Source organism: Hyperolius riggenbachi, chromosome 10 (assembly GCF_040937935.1).
Source record: "Hyperolius riggenbachi isolate aHypRig1 chromosome 10, aHypRig1.pri, whole genome shotgun sequence".
NCBI classification, from domain to species: domain Eukaryota; kingdom Metazoa; phylum Chordata; class Amphibia; order Anura; family Hyperoliidae; genus Hyperolius; species Hyperolius riggenbachi.
The window spans coordinates 232,310,879-232,335,773 of record NC_090655.1 but is presented as its reverse complement, the minus strand read 5'-3'; the positions used below and the strand labels follow the sequence as shown (position 1 = coordinate 232,335,773).

Sequence of the window (24,895 nt, the reverse complement as noted above, 5' to 3'; positions counted from 1 at the left end):
ACTTCCTGTCAGTAGCTCCACCTCCTCCTGCACGCTAGACACCAGTCCCCAGCAGCCAAGGTAATAATATTTTCTGATTCCAGTTGCTGGGGCTAGTAGTGCACACAGAGATGTCAGTTGGACATGCTGGGATTTGTAGTTCCACAGATGTGTCAGGATAGACTAGAGGGCATGCAGGGAATCTGGGGTTATACTTTAAAACGTTCAAGAAAGTTTCTAGCAGAGCTTGTAGTGCTACACATTCAACACAGAGCTAGCAATGGGCCTGTTGGGGTTTTACCTCTACATAACCTTCCCAGCCAATAGCAGGAAGTGATGCGACTTGTAGTTCTACATACCACAGAGACAGGTGTGTGCCGAGATGTAAGTCTTAGAGAAAGGCCAGTATGATATGCTGGGACATGTATTCCAACGGATCCATGGTTGAAGAACTCTGTAATATGTGCTCAGAAGCAGCCCAGCTGAACGAGTTAACTGCATACTCCGTGAGATAATCTGTATTTTTCTGAATTGCAGAGTGCAAGTAAATCGATCACACCCTGCAGCTCTTAAAGGGAAGATCTGAGGTGAAAAAAAAAGTTATACTTACTCGGGGCTTCCTCCAGCCCCTGGCAGCCGATATGTCCCTGGTGAGGTCGGCATCTCCAACCTCGGATCTTCCCTTTAAAGGACAACTGAAGCAAGAGGTATATGGAGGTCACCATATTCATTTCCTTTTAAGCAATACCAGTTGCCTGGTTAGCCTGCTTATCGCCTGCCTCTAGTACTTTCAGCCATAGACCCTAACTGACAGTATTAGCTGCATGCTTGTTTCTAGTGTAATTCAGACACTATTGCAGCCAAATAGACCACCAGGCAACTGGTATTTTTTAAAAGGAAATTAATTGGCAGCCTCCATATTCTTCTCACTTCAGTTTTTCTTTAGAGAAAAACTGTGATAATAAAAACAGATACTTACCTCGGTACAGGGAAACCTCTGGATCCTCCAGTGGCCTCCCCCCCCCCTGCCAGGACACCTGCCCCCAAAGGTAGCACTCTCATACAAGCGTGGCCACACTGTGCAGGTGCAGGATAGCCCATGCTTGTGCAGTAGCATGGAGCCACCCCTTGGCCTTGGGGGAAAAAGATAGTCTTGAGGGATTTGTCAGGGTCTCAACATTGAAATGGCGAGGAGGAGGAAGTCGGGTAAAGCCTCTACCTAGGCAATTGTCCATTTGGGGCACTTTTTTCACTACAGGTTTACTTGAATGCTGCAATAATATTTTAACCTTGGTCACAGAGGAGATCCTCTGTGAAAGAGGCGGAGCTTAAACATCTGATATGAAACAGGCTGATTACTGGCATATGAGGTCTAAGGTCCCCAAGGCAGCAAAGAGCATTCTAAATAGTGACTGCCTTGCTCTACTCACACTTCAGATGAACCCTCCCTCAGGGTACTATTGTCTTATAAGATATCTAACTCCGGTGATAGTTGCATGTGGGAAAGGATAAACTGTATGAGGATAATAAAAAATGATGATGGACAAAATAAGTGAAAAGGGGGCATCTTTTAGGGTGGTGCTAGGATGGATGGAAGGTTTACAATTCACAGTCATACATGACAGTAAATGTATATGATGTGTTGTTGGGGGAGAATGTGACATCTAATGCTAGGTGCACACAATACAATAACATTTCCGTAGCACTTTTCTCCCATAGGACTCAAAGCGCTTAGGCTCTCTCAGATTCAGTAATTGGTAGTAGGATGAAACATTCACACAACAAAAGTTATATTTCTGCAAATGCCAAATTGAACAGGTGGGTTTTCAGTCTGCATTTAAACACGTCCAGGGATGGAGCTGTCCTGATCTGTTGAGGTAAGGAGTTCCAAAACGTAGGGGCAGCATGACAGAAGGCTCTGGGACCAAAAGTTTCCAAGTGGACTCTGGGTATGACTAGATTATTAGAACCTGTGAATCTGAGAATGCGGGGATTGCAACACAGCTGCAACATATTTTTCATGTATCCAGGGCCCAGATTATTCAGGGATTTAAATGTCAGTAGGCCGATCTTGAATAGGACCCTCCATTCTATAGGTAGCCAGTGAAGGGAGTGCAGGACTGGTGTTAGGTGGCAGTGACGGGGTTGGTTGGTTAGCAGTCTGGCAGCAGTATTCTGTATCAGCTGTAGGCGGTATACGACCTTTTTTGGAAGGCCAGTGTAGAAAGCATTGCAGTAGTCCAGTCGGGAGGTAATGAAGGCATGAACTAAAGTTGGTAGCACTTCTGGGGGGATAAGGTGCTTGATTTTTGTGATGTTCTTAAGGTGAAAATAGGATGATTTCACCACAGCAGAGATATGAGTTCTGAAGTTTAAATCCCCATCAATTAGAACTCCCAGGCTACGCACATGATCAGAGCTGTGTAGATCCGTGCCTCCTATTCCCAGTGGTGAAGACTGCAAGTTAAGTTGATTTGTTGTCATGCGCTGCCCTCCAATCAGGACTTCAGTTTTGTCTGCATTCAGTTTCAGCTAGTTGTCATGAGTTTTTTTTTTTTTTTTGTCAATGAGATTTTCAGGCATATTTACTGTCAAATCGATTATTTCCAATATGTCCGACCTAATTTCCAATTGTTTTCCGATTGATCTTCCATAGACGTGAACAGAAAATCAATTGGAAAACAAACAGAAATTAGATCGGACATGTTAGAAATAATCGATCTAACAGTAAATCTGCCAGAAAATCTCACCGTGTGTACCTAGCATAACAGGGCAAGTGATCAGGGCAGCGATGATGTAGATGAGAAGTATGCAGGCCACAGTGAGGGATGTAGACATTGGGTGATGTCATAGATTAAAAAGGAGAACAAGGAGCGCTCTAGTGCATTACAACTTTTAATATGCCTCTTCTCAAAGCAAAAGAATAAAACGTACAATGTTCACTAAAATCAGCGCATATCACACTATATAGTGTACATCACCGCTCCTTCAGATGTTAACACCGCCCTGCGCGTCTCCTCACTGTGGCCAATTGTGCGGGGAACCGACAGAATTCCAGCGCCGGCGGGAGTAGGGAAAGCGGTGGAGTCTCGGCAGCTGCCCTGCGCCTATTGCGTCATGATGCGTTTCGGCGTTCCACGCCTTCGTCAGATGACGCAATGGCGCAGGGGACGTGTATAAAAAGGCGCCTTTTTATACGCGTATAAAAAGACGCCTTTTTATACGCGTCCCCTGCGCCATTGCGTCATCTGACGAAGGCGTGGAACGCCGAAACGCGTCATGACGCAATAGGCGCAGGGCAGCTGCCGAGACTCCACCGCTTTCCCTACTCCCGCCGGCGCTGGAATTCTGTCGGTTCCCCGCACTATTGGCCACAGTGAGGAGACGCGCAGGGCGGTGTTAACATCTGAAGGAGCGGTGATGTACACTATATAGTGTGATATGCGCTGATTTTAGTAAACATTGTACGTTTTATTCTTTTGCTTTGAGAAGAGGCATATTAAAAGTTGTAATGCACTAGAGAGTGCTCCTTGTTCTCCTTTTCATCTTCTGTTTTCTACAGTTCTATCACTTACTCCCCAAAAGTAAGATAGGAGCAGCACTCTGGTGGATGTGCATATGAATAGTGCTGGACGGTTCTCTCTGGTTAGAGCGCAGTGGACTAGTTGTTTGTTGATGTCATAGATTAACAACGGGGTGATTATAGAATAGATAAGGGATAGAACAGGACAGGTCAGCAGGAGGCTGAGCACAGTGGCTGGGAGGATAGGTGAGAAGTATGGAGGAGGAGGTGGTCAGGGGAGTTGAGCAAGGATTGGACACAGTGGCTAGGAGGATATGGGCAGCTACAAGAGGGGCACCTGTAATCTACACTTATGGAAGGCAATGGTGTCTCGTTGTTTTAGCATTGTGCAGCATGCCAGAGCACCATAATCAAATCAGTAATATGATTCTGTGGACAGGCAGATACTGTGACATGCAGATTACACAGACAAGCAGATATCACTCAGAGACAGAATGCTCTGGCAGGCATATCCATGTGTCATTCCCCCACAGGGCAGTGCATGGGGCATGTTGTTTCCATGGATAAAAGTTCTCAGAGCTTCTATAGAAATTGTATTCTTTTATTATTATTCATATTATAGTGTATTTATATAGTGCTGACATCTTACACAGTGATGTCACTGGCTGTGCTTAGAGGAGCTCACAATTCTAATCCCTAACATAGTCTAAGGCCGTTTTTAGCGGGTTCCACTTATCTTATATGAATGTATGTCTTTGGGATGTAGCATAAAACTGGAGTACCTTGAGGAAACTCAGAAAACGGGGTTAGAACATACAAACTCTATGAAGATAGTGTCCTCTTGGCCTAGTTTTGTGAGAGTGCGTCCCACATCCCCACCATATCACTCATGGTTACCTGACAAGGGTTAGTAGGACTCAGACTGCTGATAGGCCAGCATACATGACTCTCTCTGGAGAGGCCTTAATAGATGAACAAGCTTCATTCATATTGCCTCCATCTCTCTCACTAACAGCTGAGAGCAGTGATCTGCAAACTTGGCTCTCCAGCTGTTAAAGAGAATGGGAACCGGGTTAATAAAATAAAAGCCAGAGAGGGAAGGCTCAGATTCCTAATGAGCCTCCCCTCTCTTCTCCCGGTGCCCTCGGTGCAGCGCTGGCTCCCCTGTAGCAGTATTAAACTAAATTGGTCAAATACTGCTACTTCCGCCACCGAAGGGAGGCTTCGGCAGTCTTCGGGAATCCGAGTGCTCCTGAAGACGGGCCACTGCAAACTGCGCACGCGTGAGCGCCCTCTATCGTGTACTTGCGCGTGCGCAGTATGGAGCCGCCTGTCTTCGGGAGGACTCCGATTCCGAAGACTTCCGAAGTCCTCCACGGCGGGGGATTTGAACGGAGGAGCTGCCGCTGCAACGAGGGCACCGGGAGAGGAGAGGGGAGGCTCATTAGGACACAGAGCCTTCCCTCTCCTTAGGGAAGTAGCTGGCTTTTTTTTAAATAAATCAGGAACCATTGGCTTTAAGGAACTACAAGTCTCACAATGCATTTGCCTTTATGAATCATGACTGTGGCTGTCAGACTCCTGCAATGCATTGTGGGACTTGTAGTTTCCTAACAGCTAGAGAGCCAAGTTTGCAGATCACTGGCCTAGAGGTACGGAGAGAGATTATAAAGGTTCATACACTCCTACCAACTATCTGTCCAACTATCTCCCAATCTTGTCTGTTGATCCCCATACAACTTTTGTTGTGAAACAAGTTAAAACAACTAAAAAAAGTATTTTGCTATTGTTCAAACAGCTGATAAGACTGATAATACTGGGAATACACGGTTCATTTTTTGAGGTGATTGGATGGTTGGATAGTGGCTGGATAGTGTAATGGTTAAGGGCTCTGCCTCTGATGTAGGAGTCCTGGGTTCAAATCCTGGCTCTTCCTACTCAGTAAGCCAGCACCTATTCAGTAAGGAGTTCATTGGGCAAGACTCCCTAACACTGCTACTGCCTACTGAGTGCGCTCTTGTGGCTGCCTCGCAAGCGCTTTGAGTCCGACAGGAGAAAGGCGCTATACAAAAAAAGGAATTATTATTATTATGGTTCAATAGATAAATTCCGACATGTCCGATCTCCCTTTCGATTCTTTCGCTGCTCGATACCTGATAGAAGTGAATGGAAAAAGATAAGAAAAACGAGCGAAAGATAAGTTAATCGACTGCAGAATCGAGCAGCAAAAACGATCGAGAGTAGAATCGACATCCAGAAACGAACCTTGTATTCCCAGCATAAGAAGTCAATCCAACTATTGGATTAACTTCTTATCAGTCTTATCAGTTTTTTGAACAATAGCAAAATACTTTTTTTTTAGTTTTTTCAATTTGTTTCACAAAAAAAGCTGTTTGACAATTGTGCTGCATAAAAGACAGCTGTTGAGAGTGTGAATGGGGCTTTATGCTGGGAATACACGGGTCGATCCGGCGGCCAATTAGCCGCCGGATCGACCCCAGCCGCGTCCCCGCGGATCAATTGCCGCTCGTCCCCGCCGGCGCTTCCTTATCAGCGCTCGATTCCCCGCCATTGTCCGCTGGCGGGGATCGAGCGAGCGGGAGTCGAGCGGCTTGATCGGGCCAGCTGAATATTATCAGCTGGCCGGATCAGCTGGTTGATACACGGTACAGAAATGTACCGTGTATCCCCAGCATAACAGACAACTTTGGCAGATAGTTGGACAGATAGTTGGTAGGTGTGTATGAACCTTTAGAGTCATCTACATGGTGATAGAATTGTTTATGGGAGAGGTGAGCAGTGCAGGTAATGATGTGTCATTATCAGTATGTCTGTATAGTGACTACAGTATAGTGTGTGTGTGTGTGTGTATAATACAGGGCTGTGGAGTCGGAGTAATTATGGGTACCTGGAGTCAGTGGTTTCATAAACTGAGGAGTCTGAGTTGGATGATTCTTGTACCGACTCCACAGCCCTGGTATAATATATGTATATGTGTAATCAGGTTCCTATAAAATGTCTGAATGCCCCTGTTTCTGCATGCAGGAGTGGCAGTATCTAGAAGGACACAAGGACCTCTACAAGGATTTCAGGATGGAGAATCAGCCGCCCCTCACATCACCGGGTAAGAGGAGACTTTCATGTCTTGTAAAGGAGAGAGCAGTATGGAGGGTCCACCCACGTCCCCCAATAATACAGCAACAAGGTATTCAGTCATTGTGTATGTATTTTCTACAGATGGAACCAGTAACATAAACACACCAGAGGGATGTACAGGTCCTCTTTATTCTCAGGAAGATCACACCATTCTTCACCATTATCAGGTATGTGGTCCTGAGAGTATCACGGCCAATCAGTTTTCTGAAAAGTTTGTGCGGCAGCGCAACGTGGCAGTGTGATTAGCGTAACGTGCCAGCGCAGATTGTAATTAGGGATGGAGACTCTGCCCTCCACCTGCCCGATAAACATGGAGCGTAGTAGCAGTAGCATGCTCCCCGCTCCTCCGGATCCCAGTGCTGCTGCTCTGCCTGGCCGTCCTGAGCGCTGCGGGTGAGTGACTGCCTGTACCTGTGCTATATATATATATATATATATATATATATATATATATATATATATATATATATATATATATATATATATATATATATATATATATATATATATATATATATATATATATATATATATATATTCTATATCTCATGTACAGAGCAGCGGTCCACTTCTGTGATGATGGAGGACTGGGGAGGGGGGTGGGGGATAGGATGGGTTGGTAAAGGCAGAAGATTGGGGTGGTGTACGGATTGGTGACAGCAGAGGATTAGGATAATGCAGGGATCAGTGAAGGCAGAGGATTGGGATAGTGCAGGGATTGGGGACAGCATAGGATTGGGATAGTGCAGGGATCAGTGACAGCACAGTATAGGGATAGTGCAGGGATCGGTGAAGGCAGAGGATTGGGATAGCGCTGAAATCAGTGACAGCAGAGGATTGGAATAGCGCAGGGATCAGTGACAGCAGAGGATTGGGATAGTGCAGGGATAGGGCGAAGGCAGAGGATTGGGATAGTGCACGGATAGGGTGAAGGCAGAGGATTGGGATAGTGCTGGCTAAACTACTGTGGCACCTGTACACTGGCTAACCTGTGCTGCGGCACCTATACTGGTTAACCTGTAGTACGCAACATACTAGCAAATCTGTAGTGCGGCACCCATACAGGCTAATCTGTACTGCGGTACCAATAGCTGGCTTACCTATAGCAAACTAACCTTTCCTATAGCAGGCTAAACTATACTGGAGGCACCTATACTTTGCTACCTATACTAGGGGAACTCATACTCACCATTGGTGTGCTGATCCATCCTTGCGTATTCAAAATCGTGAATCGAAATCGCAATTTGACAGGAATCGTGCAATTTATGATCAGACATTTGAATGTTTAATTGCACTAAAAATTGTACAGTGTTTGGCTACCTTTTAGCCTATGGCATGCCTGTGTCTATCTATTTATGATTCAATATCACACATGAAGTGAAGACTTTGTCCCTGGTGGGCGACTGAATATGATGTCAGAAGGGGCTCTTCCTTGTCTGTGGCTGGAGGAGTTGCACACAAATTTAAGCCCCGCCCCCACATAAAACAGAGCAAGCCTCTTTTAAAACAGAAGGTGGCAGCCATTAGCAGAGAGCACAGTTGCAGCTAAAGCACACTATTACACAGAGCACAGAGACACTGTATGTAAGCATGGTGTGAGTAATGCTGGATACACACGGTGCGTTCCCGCACTCGATTCCTGGCCACTCGATTCCCGGCCGCTCAATTATTTCCGACATGTCCGATTCGTGTTTCGATGGATTGTAAGGTCGATTCCGCATACTTTACATGAGAATCGACCTATCAATCATCGAAACGTGATTGGAAATGCTCGGAAATAATTGAGCGGCCGGGAATCGAGCGGGAAATCGAGTGCGGGAACGCACCGTGTGTATCCAGCATTACATAGCTTAAGCTATGATGTCACGCAGCCTTCTGCCCCAGAGCACTGTGGGAGACCAGGTGGTGTTCCTGCTCACATCACAACAAACAAACATCCCATATCGCTGCACCTTGCCAGCAGTAAAGATGCCGCCACCCATCATCTGACCTATGCTTTTCCCAATAACAGGAATTTGCTTGTGCTCCAACCTTACAAATAATATTTTTGATATCATTTTTGTGGTTTCAGTGCAAAGAACATACTGATTTAAACGTTGGGATTAAAGAGGAAGAAGAGGAGACATATGTGAGGGGTGACCAGCAGTCTATGGAGGAGGGTGGCATGATGAAGACTGTTAAAGAGGAAGAAGAGACATGTGTGAGGTGTGATCAGCAGTCTATGGAGGAGGGTGACATGATGGGGACAATTAAAGAGGAAGAAGAAACATTTGTGAGGAGTGACAAGCAGTCTATGGAGGAAAGTGACATGATGAAGACTATAAAAGAAGAAGAAGAGACATATGTGAGGGGTGACCAGCAGTCATTGGAGGAGGGTGACATAATGGTGATAATTAAGGAGGAAGAAGAGTCCCCCTATGTGAGGAACAATCACGAGTCTACTGAGGAGGGTGAAATAATGACAGTTAAACAGGAAGAAGAGACATATGTGAGGGGTGATCATCAATGTGCAAAACAAGACTATGTGATGAAAAATGAGAAATGCCCTGTAGATATTAGCTCAGGTAAGTTACCCTTTACTGGATTTTGTTTCATTACCACATAAAAATGTTTCAGTTAAGGGAAGATGAATAAATCCATAGTATCCTACCTAATAAAACCTAAGTGTCTCTACGTCCCAAGTCCCTGTGTGTGTCCGTTTGCACTCTGCGCATGTGCAGGGATGCAGATACACTGAGGAGGAGTGACGCGCGGCTTGCAGGGAAGGATGGGGCCAAGGGGCGGGCATGTCCGCGGTGACAGACCTAGAGCCTGTTTTGAAACAGGCTCAGGTCGGCTAGTACTATATAAGAAGCTAACAATTGTACCTCGTCTACTATCAAATGTTCCTAACAAATGAGGAAGGGGTACTGTACACCATACGCAAGGTCCATCTCCATTCCTCAGTATAACAGCATAGTACCAACAAATGAGGAGGAAATACTGTACACCATATGAAAGGCCTATCTCCATTCCTCAGTATAACATCATAGTACCAACAAATGAGGAGGAAATACTGTACACCATATGAAAGGCCTATCTCCATTCCTCAGTATAACATCATAGTACCAACAAATGAGGAGGAGATACTGTACACCATATGAAAGGCCCATCTCCATTCCTCAGTATAACATCATAGTACCAACAAATGAGGAGGAGATACTGTACACCATATGATAGGCCTATCTCCATTCCTCAGTATAACATTATAGCGCCAACAAATGAGGAAGAGATACTGTACACCATATGAAAGGCCCATCTCCATTCCTCTGTATAACATCATAGTACCAACAAATGAGGAGGAGATACTGTACACCATATGAAAGACCCATCTCCATTCCTCAGTATAACATCATAGTACCAACAAATGAGGAGGAGATACTGTACACCATATGATAGGCCTATCTCCATTCCTCAGTATAACATCATAGTACCAACAAATGAGGAGGAGATACTGTACACCATATGAAAGGCCCATCTCCATTCCTCTGTATAACATCATAGTACCAACAAATGAGGAGGAGATACTGTACACCATATGAAAGGCCCATCTCCATTCCTCAGTATAACATCATGGTTCCCAATGAATGAGGTGGAGATACTGTACACCATATGAAAGACCCATCTCCATTCCTCAGTATAACATCATAGTACCAACAAATGAGGAGGAGATACTGTACACCATATGAAAGGCCCATCTCCATTCCTCAGTATAACATCATGGTTCCCAATGAATGAGGTGGAGATACTGTACACCATATGAAAGATCCATCTCCATTCATCATTTGACAAAATTTGGTCCAAAATTGGTTGGCTTGTCAGCCAGGCATGCTTGTTACATCACCAAATTTCATCTGATTTGATAAAATTATTGAATTGGATGGTCAACTAGGCTGCAGTATCGCTAGATGTATGGCCAGCTTTAAAGTCCTTGAAAGATGATGCCTGGCGAATACAATGGTATTGGAAGAAGAGCCTGGGCCTTTTCATGGCAATTTGGGGGCCCCAGAAATGGTCGTCCCAGTGAGTAATAGAAACATTTTGATTTTTAGGAATCTAATGGCTTCAGGTTTAGAGAAGGTGAACTGGGAGCCACTGTCTCTTCACGACAAACTCACACGGGGTGAGAGACAAGCCCTAGAGGAATTGAGGGGGTGTGATGATGAGTTTGATTGAGGAGGTGCATTTGACCGAGGCCCAAAGACAGCCATCTGAACGGGGGGGTATACCAAAGGCTACAATCCAACCTCTTCCAGAGCATTATGGAAAAATGTTCTCAAAGGGTTTAGTAGTCTTACATATGGTTTCATAACCAACCAGGAGCATACATTTATACAAATATCTTTGTTTGGAATCCTGATACTGTACTTTATCCCCAAAGTCCATAAGCACAAACGGCTACCCCCTGGATGCCCGATAGGGTGACCCCTGGAAAAAGTGGTCTCTTTTCTGGATAGTGTCCTTAAAGGGATGGGCAGGAAATAACCATCATTTGTCCAGGACACCACTGACCTCCTGCAATTCATTGGGGGGTCATGGTGGTGCCTGGGGACCTACTGGTGGGGGTGAATTCTTTATACACGTCCTTCCCCCACGAAGTGGGGATAGCAGCTTCCTGGAAGATACACATGTACTGATCCTTGCAGTGGCTGGATAGTTTACTGGTTAAGGGCTCTGACACAGGAGACCAGGGTTTAAAACTTGGCTCTTCCTGTTCAATAAGCTTGCACCTATTTAGTAAGAAGACCTTGGGCAAGACTCCCTAACACTACTACTGCCTATAGAGTGCATCCTAGTGACTGCAGCTCTGGAGCTTTGAGTCCACCAGGAGAATAGTGCGATATACATTTTCTGTGTCTTGTCTTGTGTCTCTCCAGGGAAGAGGTCATGCGATCATTGAGCTATTGCAATTTGTGCTGACCAGTGCTAGCTTCATGGTTAACAGGTCCTTACTACAGACCAATAAGGGGGGTGTCAATGGGGCAGTGTGCGTCACAACCTACGCCAGTCTCCACCTTGGATTGTGAGAGAGGCAGGACATGTATGGTCTTTGATACTTTTGCGCACACGCTGTCCTCTGGCTTCTGAAGTCCTCCTTGTTTGGAGGGGCAAAGACATCTCTGATCAATTTAATAATAGGGTTAAAGCAAAACAAGAAAAATAAAAGATTGACTGATACTGTGAGTCAGAAGAAATGACTTGAAGAGTAATTGAAGAGAATAGATTGAGTGCAAAGACCTCCAGGAATCCCATTGCAGGCAACACATTATCTGCACTTAAGAAGTTTCAATTAGTAGCTGATACCCAATAAGTAGCTGATACCCCCTTTCCCATGAGAAATTATTTCCTTTTCTCAAACGGATCATCAGGGGGCTCTGTATGGCTGATATTGTGGTGAAACCCCTCCCACAGTGTGATGTCAGAACCAGGGTGCTGACATCACACTGTGAGAACCTTGTTGCATTGCAGGAAATACCAGCTGTTTCCAACTGCCGAAAATGCATCATCTCCTTCCACAGACTTCACTTGCCAGCAGTAAAGATGTCGCCATGTGATGTCAGAATGTATCATGGAGAGGAAAGATTTTACAATGGGCAAACACTGACTAAATCATTTATACATAATTCTTCTAAATATTAAGTTCTTTTTTTTATTACGTTATTTTCACTGCAGTTCCTCTTTAAATATCCCCCCAAAAATGAAATCTCAATGGGTCAATATCTTAAGGTGAAATAGTGATACATTGGAGTCTTTTGAGGTTCAGGGATGTGTACTTAAGGGAGACGGGGTATCCAGAGGAGATTTTATGCAGGAGCTATAAACGTGTATATGACAGATCGAGGTGCGGACAGGAGAGGCCAAACAATGTATCCAGATTGGTCACCAGGTTTGGACTAATGAAGAAACATTGAAATGTGTGAACTATGGATCTGACACTAGGCTGAAATTGTGGGTCCAAAACCTTTTTTGACGGCTAAGATGGCCCCCTCTGGTGTTTTTTAGACACAACTGCAGCCAAATAGATCAGCAGGGCTGCCAGGCAACTGGTATTGTTTAAAAAGAAATACATGAGAGAGCCTCCATAGTCTTCTCACTAAAGTTGCCCTTTAAAGAGAAACTTAAATGAAAAGGGAAAATAAATACATCAATAGATTCCAAAGTGAGAAGTTAAAGGGCCACTATCATGAAAAATTGTAGAATTTAAAATACCCCAAAACACATAAATGCAAAGTACATTTCTCCCAGAGTAAAATGTTCTGTAAATTACTTTTATGCTCTGTTGCAGTCACCTACAGTAGGTAGTAGAAATCTGACAGAACTGATGTTTTGGACTAGCCCATCTCCTCATAGAGGATTCTCAGGGGTTTCTTTATTTTCAAAAGCACTTGGTGAACAGCAGTTGCTCAGTTCAACTGCCAGAATAGTGTTCAAACTGGTAGGTGGGGCAGCCTGCATCTTTGTCTAGATCCTCTTCAGGGAGTGCTTTTGTAAAGAAAAAAAATGAAATGCTGAGAATCCCTCATGAATAGATGGACTAGTCAAAAACCTGTCAGCTCTGTCTGATTTCTACTAACTGCTTTTGTGACAGAAAGACAGGTGAAAAGTAATTTATAGCTCATTTTACTCTGTAAGAAACATACTTCTTATTTGTATGTGTTTATATGTGTTTTAAATGTTACAATTTTTGTTTATGACAGCGGTCCTTTAAAAAATAGAAGATGGATTAAGAAATGATTGATATTCGCCATGTACCGGTAATTTGTTAATGTTGTTTGATCCACAATCAGCCACGTCATCATGTTTCCTACTGGGAGACAAGAAAAAAACTAAACAGCACCAACTGCCGTTATTTATAACCACACCCACTAACATTGCGATAGGCTACAAGGTTGTCTGGTTGCTTGGCAATTGGAAACAGCTGTTATTTCAGACAATTCAACAAGGTTCACAGACAGGAAACTGTCAGGGCTCAATTCCACTATAGCGAATCCGCATGCGTTGTCTGCATGCGGATTCGCACAGCCAATACAAGTGGATGGGCCTGTTTCCACTTGTGCGTTGTGCAGAGCGTTTTTGTGTGAGGGAAAAATCTGCACATAAATCGCATACAATGTATTTAATAGGGAAATCGCATGCGGTTTTGGCATGCGTTTTTCCCCGCGACTTCGCACAGGAGGTAATGTTAATTTACACAGGCAGTGACATGGTTAAAATCGCCCACCTACCACCCCATGCGAAATCGCGGGAAAAACTGCATGCAAAATCGCACCCGCATGCGATTTCGTCTGCGGTGATTTCCCGGCGATTCCACACCGCACACGTGGAAATGCAGCCTCAGGGCCCAGGTCCTGATGTCACACTGTGGGAGGGGTTTCAACAGAATATCAGCCATACAGACCCCTCTGATGAGCTATTTGAGAAAAGCTAAACCTTTCTCATGGGGAAAAAAAAAAATCAAAAAAGGTCCGCACACTCACGTGATCCAAGATCAAGGTTTATTCAACCAGCGTGACACAAGTCCACTCCATAAACCGACGACTCGTTTCGGGGCCCCGTGGGGTCCCCTTTGTCAAGGTACAACAGTACAGAATGGTATTCTGTACTGTTGTACCTTGACAAAGGGGACTCCACGGGGCCCCGAAACGAGTCGTCGGTTTATGGAGTGGACTTGTGTCACGCTGGTTGAATAAACCTTGATCTTGGATCACGTGAGTGTGCGGACCTTTTTTGATTTTTTTGCTATCAGTCTCTTATGGTCCGGCACCTCCACAGTGGTGTGCGATTCTCTCTTCAACTTTTCTCATGGGAAAGGGGGGTCAGCTACTGATTGTGATGAAGTTCAATCCTTGGTCACAGTTCCTCTTTAAGAGATATAGAGAATAATGAGGAGAAAGGTCCTGTTGTGCCCCGTTTGGGTGGTGGGTAGGCTGGTGATAATCGTCTGCTCTGCCTAGGAAGTGAGTGGATTTACAAGCTTGTTACACCGGAACCTTGGGGCCTTAATAATAAACTAATCCCAATAGAAATGTAGCAATTTGAGGTCATTGGAATGGACAGCCTATAAAGTCACTCATGTTTTGCTTCGTACATGTAAGTGATATGCAGAATATCATTTAGGGTCCTTTTACACTTGGTGCAATGTGGCAAAATGCCTGCCGCATTGCACCGCACTATTACACAGGGCTGCGGAGCCGGAGCAATTTTTGGGTACCTGGAGTCAGTGATTTCATAAACCTGAGGAGTCGGATGATTTTGTACCAACTCCACAGCCCTGGTGAGTATTAGACTAAAGAGTCGAAGTCGAGAAGTCAGTTGCAGTAATTTTGGGTACTTGGAGTCAGAGTCGGGGAAAAAATGTTCAGATTGTGCATGAAGAATGTGTAATGGAGGAAGAATCCCCTCATTCTCCTGCAGAGTACCTGCACATCACTCTTACATGTACCCACAGTTATATTGCCTATGGTCTGATCCATGTTCAGATTGTGCATGAAGAATGTGTAATAGAGTAAGAATCCCCCCCATTCTCCTGCAGAGTACCTGCACATCACTCTTACATGTACCCACAGTTACATTGCCTAGGGCCTGATAGATGTTCTTTGTTCCAGTCTGTACCTTCTACAAGTACTCTTACCGAGGACTAGTTTTAGTCTATGACTAAAAGTATTAGAGGCAGAAGATCCGCCGGATATCCAGGTAACTGGTATTGTTTAAAAGGGAATAAATATGGCAGTCTCCATAGCCCTCTCACTTCCGTTGTCTTTTAAAATTCCTAAGCGCTGGTCGTTAAAAGATGCATTGCATGTTACATACTTTCAATCAACAAGATTGTAATATGCAAATTAGAGGAGTCAAGGAGTCAGTGAAATCCTAACCTGAGGAGTCGGTGGATTTTTGTACCAGTTTCACAGCCCTGCTGGAGTCAAAGTCGGTGGTTTCATAAACAGGAGTCAGATGATTTTTGTACGGACTCCACAGCCCTGCTATTACATACACTTTTTTGTTTATTTGGCAGACTGCGTTGACAGGGAAACTGGAGACAAGCTGCCTTCAGTCACGTGTAAACTGCTAGACAATCTGAACATGCACACAGTAGACATGACAAACATTCAAAATGTGCACATTACCATTTGCTTTTTTTTTTTTCTTGCAATAACAGACTGCAGCTTCTGTGTCAGCTGGAGTGCGTCTGTCATTTTGCATTGCAGGAATTGTAACTTGTTCCATTGCAACAATGGCCATTGCAATAAAGTGCGTTTGGTGCAAGTGAGGCAACGCAGTAAGCATAAAAGAGGCCTTAATGTTCAGAGGAGACCTCTTTAGGTTAATTGCAATACGATTGCTGGGTATCTGCATCTGACATAGGGCTGGTGCACACCGAGCGGCTTTTTGCCCGTTACGCTAGGGTAATGTATTAAAATGGGGGTGTGCACACCAGAGCGGGAGGCGTTTTGCAGAAACGAATCCTTCCGGGGTGAGGCATTTTTTGGATTGTGGAGGCGTTTCTGCCTCCAATGTTAAGTATAGAAAAACGCAAACCGCTCTGAAAAACGGCAGATCAGAGTTTTGTTACAGAAGCTGTTCAGTAACAGCTTTACTGTAACAATATATGAAATATGCTACGCTGAAATCTGCAGCAGCAATCCGCAAAAGGCCTCAGAAAAATTAAAAAAAGCGTTTCAAAATCTGCTAGCATTTTGCGGATCTGCTAGTGGGTTTTGGTGTGCACCAGCCCTAAGTGTCCCCTACATTAGTATATGAATGGACAAAGATGTCTGGATGTAATGTATATGGCTAAAAAACAAAGCGCTCTGAGACTGGCAGAAAGTTATAGGTTGGCATAAGGTTACACTCCTATTGGGCGGAATTGTATCTGACTGGCAGTTGGGTTTGCAATTAATAAAAATATGGAGCCCATACATTTATGTAATATATTCAATCTTAAATAGCTGGATATTTTGTACCCCGACAGATGAACACGATGCCCCGGAGGGACGTCTTATTTTGTCGTTTCCTATATAATATAGGTGAAGCAAGTAAACACAATGAAGTGTCAGTCGTCCTAGGGTCGGTCAAATGGGCTTTCAGCCACTGGCATACCAACAATATTTATATATTTGTAATTTTTCAGGTATCCCTTATGAAATAACTAGAGAATTCTTGTAGTTATATTAAAGGAATATAAAAACATACACAGTTCAGGGCTATAATCAGCATTCAAATTAAAAAATAAGAATCTGACAGTATAGCTAAGCATTGTTCATCTGAGTTACACAAAATATAAGTGCATCCTTTACCAATCTTTCTTTAGCCTGAGCCTTTAGCATACAATATAGGATGTCTCTGTGTATGTGTGTCTACTGAGCTTTCTCAGCCCATATTTAGTCACAGATAATCAGCATGCATGTATGACATTCATGTGAGTCTCGAGGACATCCACATTGAGAAAATACATGTTTGTTGTACTTGTCCTTGGATGGGAGTCAGCACTGATTACACGAGCTACAAGATGTGCCCTGTCTCTGCTTACAGGAGCACAAAACAAGTGTATACATGAGTGTTACAGGAATGAACACTGTTACATGAGTTATGCACCACACTAGAGTATACTTTTCCTACCTGTGACTCCCGCTACTGAATATACACTAGAAATCATAGACGAATGTAAACTGTATCTAATTATAATACTTAGAGATACTTGAGATGACGTAACCACAATGACAGCTTGATAATAAAGATATCATATATCTGACAATTTCTCTTCCAGATTATAATGCAGAAGATAATGGCGTCATCCAACACTCTCCAGGAGGAAACCCCATTACTGGAAATACACATCACAGACTTTACCATGAGGAGAGATCACCGGATCCCTCTAATCCTGAGGAATCGGCTGTTACCCCAAATATCCAGCCAAGATCTCACACTACCGATAGAGCAAAAGATCCATCCAATGTTGCGGAATGGTCTGGTAAATCTTGTACTCCTAAACAGATGGGTGAGAAGACTTTAGCTTCATCTGAATATGAAAAGAGGAAAAGGAAATCACTTGTTTTACACCAGAAAAGTAGTAGAGGTGAGCGTCCCTTTACATGTCCAGAGTGTGGGAAATGTTTTACTCGGAAATCAAGCCTTAATTATCATCAGAGAAGTCACACAGGTGAGCGCCCCTTTTCATGCTCAGAGTGTGGGAAATGTTTCGCTCATAAAGAAAACCTTAATCGTCATAAGATAATTCACACAGGAAAGCGTGATTTTTCATGTTCACATTGTGACAAACAGTTTACTAAAAAGGCAAATCTTATTAAGCATCAGAGAATTCACACAGGTGAGCGCCCCTATTCATGCTCAGAGTGTGGGAAATGTTTCACTTATAAAGCAAGCCTTAATTGTCATCAGAAAATTCACACAGGAAAGCGTGATTTTTCATGTTCAGAATGTGGGAAATGTTTTACTCGAAAATCAAACCTTAATTATCATCAGAGAAGTCACACAGGTGAGCGCCCCTTTTCATGCTCAGAGTGTGGGAAATGTTTCACCCACAAATCAGACCTTCATAATCATCAGAGAAGTCACACAGGTGAGCGTCCCTTTTCATGCTCAGAGTGTGGGAAATGTTTCACTTATAAAACAAGCCTTAATAATCATCAGAAAATTCACACAGGAAAGCGTGATTTTTCATGTTCAGAATGTGGGAAATGTTTTACTCGAAAATCAAACCTTAATTATCATCAGAGAAGTCACACAGGTGAGCGCCCCTTTTCATGCTCAGAGTGTGGGAAATGTTTCGCTCACAAAACACTCCTTAATAATCATCAGAGAATTCACACAGGAAAGCGTGATTTTTCATGTTCAGAATGTGGGAAATGTTTCACTCACAAATCAGACCTTCATAATCATCAGAGAATTCACACAGGTGAGCGCCCCTTTTCATGCTCAGAGTGTGGGAAATTTTTCACTTATAAAGCAAGCCTTCATTATCATCAGAGAATTCACACAGGAAAGCATGTTTTTTCATGTTCACATTGTGACAAACAGTTTACTACAAAAGAAAATCTTATATACCATCAGAGCATTCACACAGGCGAGCGTCCCTTTTCATGCTCAGAGTGTGGGAAATGTTTCATTCAGAAAGTAAGCCTTAATCGTCATCAGATAATTCACACAGGAAAGCATAATTTTTCATGTCCAGAATGTGACAAACAGTTTATTCAGAAAAGACATTTCATTAATCATCTGAGACGTCACACAGGTGAGCGTCCCTTTTCATGTTCAGAGTGTGGGAAATGTTTCACAAACAAATCAAACCTTAATTATCATCAGAGAAGTCACACAGGGAAGTGGGATTTTTCATGTTCAGAGTGTGGGAAACAGTTTTTTCAAAAGTCACAACTCATTAATCATCAGAGATTTCACACAGGTGAGCGTCCCTTCTCATGCTCAGAGTGTGGGAAATGTTATACTCTGAAAGGACAACTTAATCAACATCAGAGAACTCACACAGGAAATCATGATTTTTCATGTTCAAATTGTGACAAACAGTTTACTAGAAAGGCAAATCTTATTAATCATCAAAGAAGTCACACAGGTGAGCGTCCCTTTTCATGCTCAGAGTGTGGGAAATGTTTCATTCTAAAAGGACACCTTAATTATCATCTGAGAACTCACACAGGAAAGCGTGATTTTTCATGCTCAGAATGTGACAAACAGTTTATTTATAAGGCAGATCTCATAATTCATCAGAGAATTCACACAGGTGAGCGCCCATTTTCATGTTCAGAGTGTGGGAAATGTTTTGCTATGGAAAAAAATCTTAATTATCATCAGAGAACTCACACAGGAAAGCGTGATTTTTCATGCTCAGAATGTGACAAACGGTTTACTCGGAGGTCAAGTCTTATTACTCATCAAAAAAGTCACACAGGAAAGCGCGAGTTTTCATGCTCAAAATGTGACAAACAGTTTATTCAGAAGGCACATTTCATTAATCATCTGAGACGTCACAGCGGTGAGCGCCCCTTTTCATGCTCAGAGTGTGGGAAATGTTTTATTCTTAAAGGACACCTTAATTCTCATCTGAGAACTCACACAGGAAAGCAAGATTTTTCATGTTTGGAGTGTGGGAAACAGTTTTTTTTTAAGTCAAATCTCATTACGCATCAGAGAATTCACACAGGTGAGCGTCCCTATTCATGTTCAGAATGTGGGAAATGTTTTGCTGACAGCTCACATCTTACTTATCATCAGAAAAGTCATACAGGAAAGCGTGATTTTTCATGTTCAGAATGTGCCAAACAGTTTACTGTGAAGAGAAATCTTATTATTCATCAGAGAATTCACACAGGTGAGCGTCCCTTTTCATGCTCAGAGTGTGGGAAAAGTTTCACTTGGAAAACAAGTCTTATTTTGCATCAGAAAAGCCATACAGGAAAATCTGATTTGTCATTTTCCGAATCTGACAAATAAGGATGAGCAGGTGAATTTCCAGAACTTGATTTTGCTGTGAATTTGGCTCATTTTCGCTTATTGAAAATTTAGTGAAGTTGCAGCCATAATTTGCCATTGTATTTCACATTGCTGGCAGCAACTCTGGAAGTCTCAGAGTTGCTGCCAGCCACTGGATTAGTGCAGGTGTGGGAATTGAGTAACAAGCTTCTGCTCTGTGCAATTAGTCTTGAAGCCACAACAGTAAGTTCTAGGCATTCCTTACGCGATACAGAGAAGTCAGGTTCCAGGCTTGCAGTGGTGCAATTTCAGCTTCACTCAGTTTTGGAAGTTTATAACTGGCTGCTCATTGACATAAGTAATTTTTCATAGTATACAAACCAAAAGAACAGAAAGTAGTAAAACTCAACAAGAGCCGTACTGGGAGATATAATCCAGGACAAGCAATAATATCTGCTACATTGGCCTCAATTCTGGTAGGTTTTCCAGCAAATTACTGCATGTATGATAATTTACCGCATGCAGTAAGGACATTTGGCATTTCTGGTAGGTTTTAGCCATGTTTTACCTCAGGCAAGAAATTTTAGTTATGAATTACCATTCATTTTACTGAAAATCGCTATTCTCATGGAAATTAGGGGGCATGTTAGCACATAATTTACCGATCAGTTTAGGACCTGCCTGTACCTGGCAGTAAAGTCGATTTGTATGTATTTTGCAGTTTGTAGTGGAGTTCCTATTGCTGTTTTAGTGGAGTTCCTATTCAGGCTGTGTATTAGAAAAGAATAGTAGAAATAAAACGCCAAATATTAACTGGATATTTATTTTATAGGGGCTGCCTATAAATATACTTTTCATAGGTTGCTACATAATCAAACCCCCCCCCCCCACACACACACACCCCCAAAAAAAATCTTCCAAAGACTATGCTAACTTATGGAAGACAATTGAAGACTACTATTATTTTTTTACTGCATGCTTCCCGCTGTAATACCGCACTTTATGCATTTACCGCTCGTTTTACTGCATGTTCGGAAATGCAGAAAAATCTTTCAGGGAAATGCCGCATGAGGTATTTTGCTAAATATTTACCACACATAGCTACCGGAATTGAGGCCATTGCAGCAGTAACATAATTGTGAGGTCATTGGCTTAAAGAGAAACCATAACCAAGAATTGAACTTCATTCCAATCAGTAGCTGATACCCCCTTTCCCATGAGAAATATGTTCCTTTTCTCACAGTGTGATGTCAGGACCATGGTCCTGACAATTTCCTGTCTGTGAACCTCATTGCATTGTGGGAACTGGCTGTTTACAGTGGTTTCCAACTGCCAAAAAATGTCGCCATGTGATAAATGTCAGAATGCAAATCAGGAAGAGGAAAGATTTTACAATGGGCAAACACTGACTTTATATTATTTATATTCAGTGGTGTGAAGTTGGTACAAAAATACTCTTAATTCCTCAGGTTAGGATTCCACTGACTCATCGACTCCAACTCCTCTAATCTGCATATTACAATCTTGTTGATTGAAAGTATGTAACATAAAATGCATCTCTTAACTGCCAACACTTAGGAATTTTAAAAGACAACTGAACTGAGAGGGATATGGAGGCTGCCATATTTATTCCCTTTTAAACAATACCAGTTACCTGGCTATCCAGCCTATCTTCTGCCTCTAATACTTTTAGTCATAGACTTAGGTCTTGTTCCCATCATACGCGCTTTTGTGTGCATTTGGAAGCGCATATGACGTGGTAACATGCAAGAACTGCAGAAGGGTATAGACAGCCCTTCTTCCACTTAAGCATATAGAAAAGCTGCCTAATAATGGTAGAGGGTCTTAATAGCCCTTAATTCTTGTAGATCTGAGAAATGATCATTCCAAACATATCTTAGAAATGCTCAGGGTCTATGGCTATAAGTAAATTGTATTATGCTCCTCACACTTTATCTAAATTTAATTCTGGGATTACCGACTGCTGCTGGAGGGAATGTGGAGGTCCTGGGACGCATCACCACATATGGTGGGACTGCCCTAACCTGACCGCCTTCTGGGAAGAGGTGATTAACTACACACCAAAGGTCACTGACATTTCACTACCTAGAGACCCATGGACATTGCTGTTTCATAACACCAAGCAGAGTGCCAAAGGAGATTTAAAAAAATCCCTTAGTCCCTTCTTACTGAATGCTGCTAAGGGGCTTTTACCAACATATTGGATATCCACACATATACCCACACTCAGGGAGTGGCTCTGTGCCATCACTTCCATTATGGAATTTGAAGAAATCACTTTTTTGTAAAGGAGAACCTTTGTTAAGCATTATATAACTTGGGCATTGTGGATTGATTTCCAAATGACGGCTGAGTACTGAATGACATGTTCCCGACTTCCATCCCTGCCTAACTCGGGTATAAGTAGCTTGGCTTTATGGTAATATGGTAATGGTAATTCCATTGACTTCCCTTTGTGATCTCCACCCCCCTCCCCCCACCACCACCACTACCACACACTCACATTTACAAGGTTTAATTATGTACTTTACATTTGTTGATCTCATGAGGAGGACTGGTCCTATGCATTTCTATGCATCTTCTCTATTTTCGTTTGACTTTGATTAATGTTTGATAGTTTTGGAACTTTATATACAGTGGTTTAGGAGTGTCTCCCCTCCCCTTTGATTCATGCAGTTTTCTTGTGACTGTCTATTCTGCATTTTACAGTATATCTGTTTATATAGCTAACTTCTTGCACACTGTATCTTGTCATTTCTCTGAAAGTTGCTGAATAAAATACGCTTTATAATAAAGAAAAAAAAAAGTATTGGAGACACAGGATCAGGAGGACTGCCAGGCAACTGGTATTGTTTAAAAGGAAAAAAAATCTGGCAGCCTCCACATCCCTCTCACTTCAGGTTCCCTTTAAAGTGGATTTGAGATGAAAAACTATAACAAGTAACTTGTCTATACATCTCATCTAAAATTTAGTTCACACAGCAAATCTAGCTGCAAACAGCGTCAACAGCTGTTTGCAGCTAGATTCAACAGCATCTCCACCCCTCATCCTGTGAAAAATCTCCACTCCCTTCTCCACCACCTTGCGACTGAAATCTCTGGCTGGTAACGCCTCCTCCTCCTCCAGACTGAGCTCCCATGGGCACTTGCTATATGGGACTCAGAATGCCTAGGCGCTGGAGGACCTGTGGGTGAGGCTTGTTTAGTTAAAGTGGACCCAAATTAAAAATTTAAGATTTCAGGAATAAAATCTATTTTCTAAATTTATAATAATAAATAAAAGTTTTTTTTTCAGCTGCATGATGACAAGTATAAAATATTTTACATTTATTGGAGAAACTCCTCCCTTCCTTTCATATTGCCGGGACAGAATCCGGCAAAATGCTGGAGTAGGTGGTGTCCAGCAAAGGAGGAATTGCTAATGGCTGCCACCTGTATAACCCTAGTTATGCAAAGAGAAGGGTGAAAAGCATGCACTGAAATGCTCATAGGCTTGAAGGAGTGTTTATTTATCTTTGTATGTGTCAGAGTGGTGCAACTAAATATTTTGAACTAAAAAAATGTTTTGTTTGGTCCGCTTTAATAGGGAATTAGGGTATTAAAATAAAAAAATAATCGTATTTGGCTAGAGGAATGTAAGGGGCACAATTATGCAATGATTAAGGCTACTTAAACACCAGGACGTTGCGTTTAGGGGACGTTATAGGGCACATAGCCTGGTGGTGTTGGAGCAGGATGCTACCAAGAGCCGCGTTACAAGCAGCTCTTGGTGCGCCTGCTCTGTCGGAGGCACTGCGGAGACCACGTAAGCGGAGCTCTCCGCATCACGTGGTCCTGCCAGCCAATCCGCGGCCGCTCCAGGATGTAAACACTGCAAGTGCAGTGAATAATAAGTAGCCATGTGCCTGGCTACATAGCGGCCTCTCCCCGCCTCCTCTCCGCCCATAAAATAAAAAAAAAAACCTACTGAGCATGTGCAAACAGTCTAACGCGGCTTAGCCGCGTGTAAAGTACTGCATGCAGTGCATTATATAGACGTGCTGCGTTGCAATGTAACGCAACGTGGGCACTGTGAACAGCCCATTGATTTTTCATTGCTGTGCGTTGGGGTGCGTTACTGGCTGCTCTAACGTGCGCCTGTAACGTCCCACTGTGAAAGTAGCCTAAAAGTTTATCTCGGATCCACTTTAAGAAATTATAAAATGAAGTCTGTATAGATCCAAATGAATTGCTGTTGTCTGTGGGGCGGCTAGAAGCCTCATAGCTAAGAAATGAAACAGAAAATATACCCAACAAGGAAATGCTAACAAATAGAACAAAATGGTCATATCAAGCGGTACATTTTTGCTTGGGATCAATTTAATAAAATCTGAAAATCTGTGCTGGTGGTATACCCATACATTTTGTACTATATGGTTTTTGCAATTTGTTTCCTGTATATGGTCTCACCTATGTAATATATCAGCCTATATGACATTTTAATTATAAACTCCAATAAACGTAATAATAAAAAAGTGTGTTTATTTTATTCTGGTAATTTTGTTGTTTATATTTATTATATATAAAACAAACTACTCATAATCATGCTAATACTTTACTGAATAATTTTATACAGTTATACAAATGTCTGTTATAATTATTTAGTATTTATATACCGCCAACATCTTCCACCGTGCTGTACAGAGTATATATAGTCTTGTTGCTTAATTGTCTCACAATCTAATCCCTACCAGA

At 42.7% G+C, this 24,895-nt stretch overlaps 2 protein-coding genes across 2 annotated transcripts in view; one reads left to right on the top strand and one right to left on the bottom strand.

The window, feature by feature from the left end:
* LOC137534811 (large ribosomal subunit protein eL33-like) overlaps nucleotides 1-24,895 on the bottom strand; it is a 243,047-nt gene that overhangs the window by 137,580 nt on the left and 80,572 nt on the right. The gene's annotated exons all lie outside the window — the stretch shown is intronic.
* LOC137534774 (zinc finger protein 585A-like) lies at nucleotides 17-24,648 on the top strand. The gene is made up of 5 exons (XM_068256418.1): nucleotides 17-60; nucleotides 6,548-6,626; nucleotides 6,740-6,825; nucleotides 8,730-9,222; nucleotides 17,463-24,648. Exons 2-5 carry the CDS (start codon nucleotides 6,596-6,598, stop codon nucleotides 20,159-20,161), a joined length of 3,309 nt encoding a protein of 1,102 aa, XP_068112519.1. The 5' UTR covers nucleotides 17-60; nucleotides 6,548-6,595; the 3' UTR covers nucleotides 20,162-24,648.

Coding starts and splice junctions, on each gene's coding strand:
- LOC137534774 (XM_068256418.1), top strand. CDS start 6,596: ATGGAGAATCAGCCGCCCCTCACATCACCGG. Junction 6,627..6,739: donor GCCGCCCCTCACATCACCGG/GTAAGAGGAGAC, acceptor TATTTTCTACAG/ATGGAACCAGTAACATAAAC. Junction 6,826..8,729: donor CCATTCTTCACCATTATCAG/GTATGTGGTCCT, acceptor TTGTGGTTTCAG/TGCAAAGAACATACTGATTT.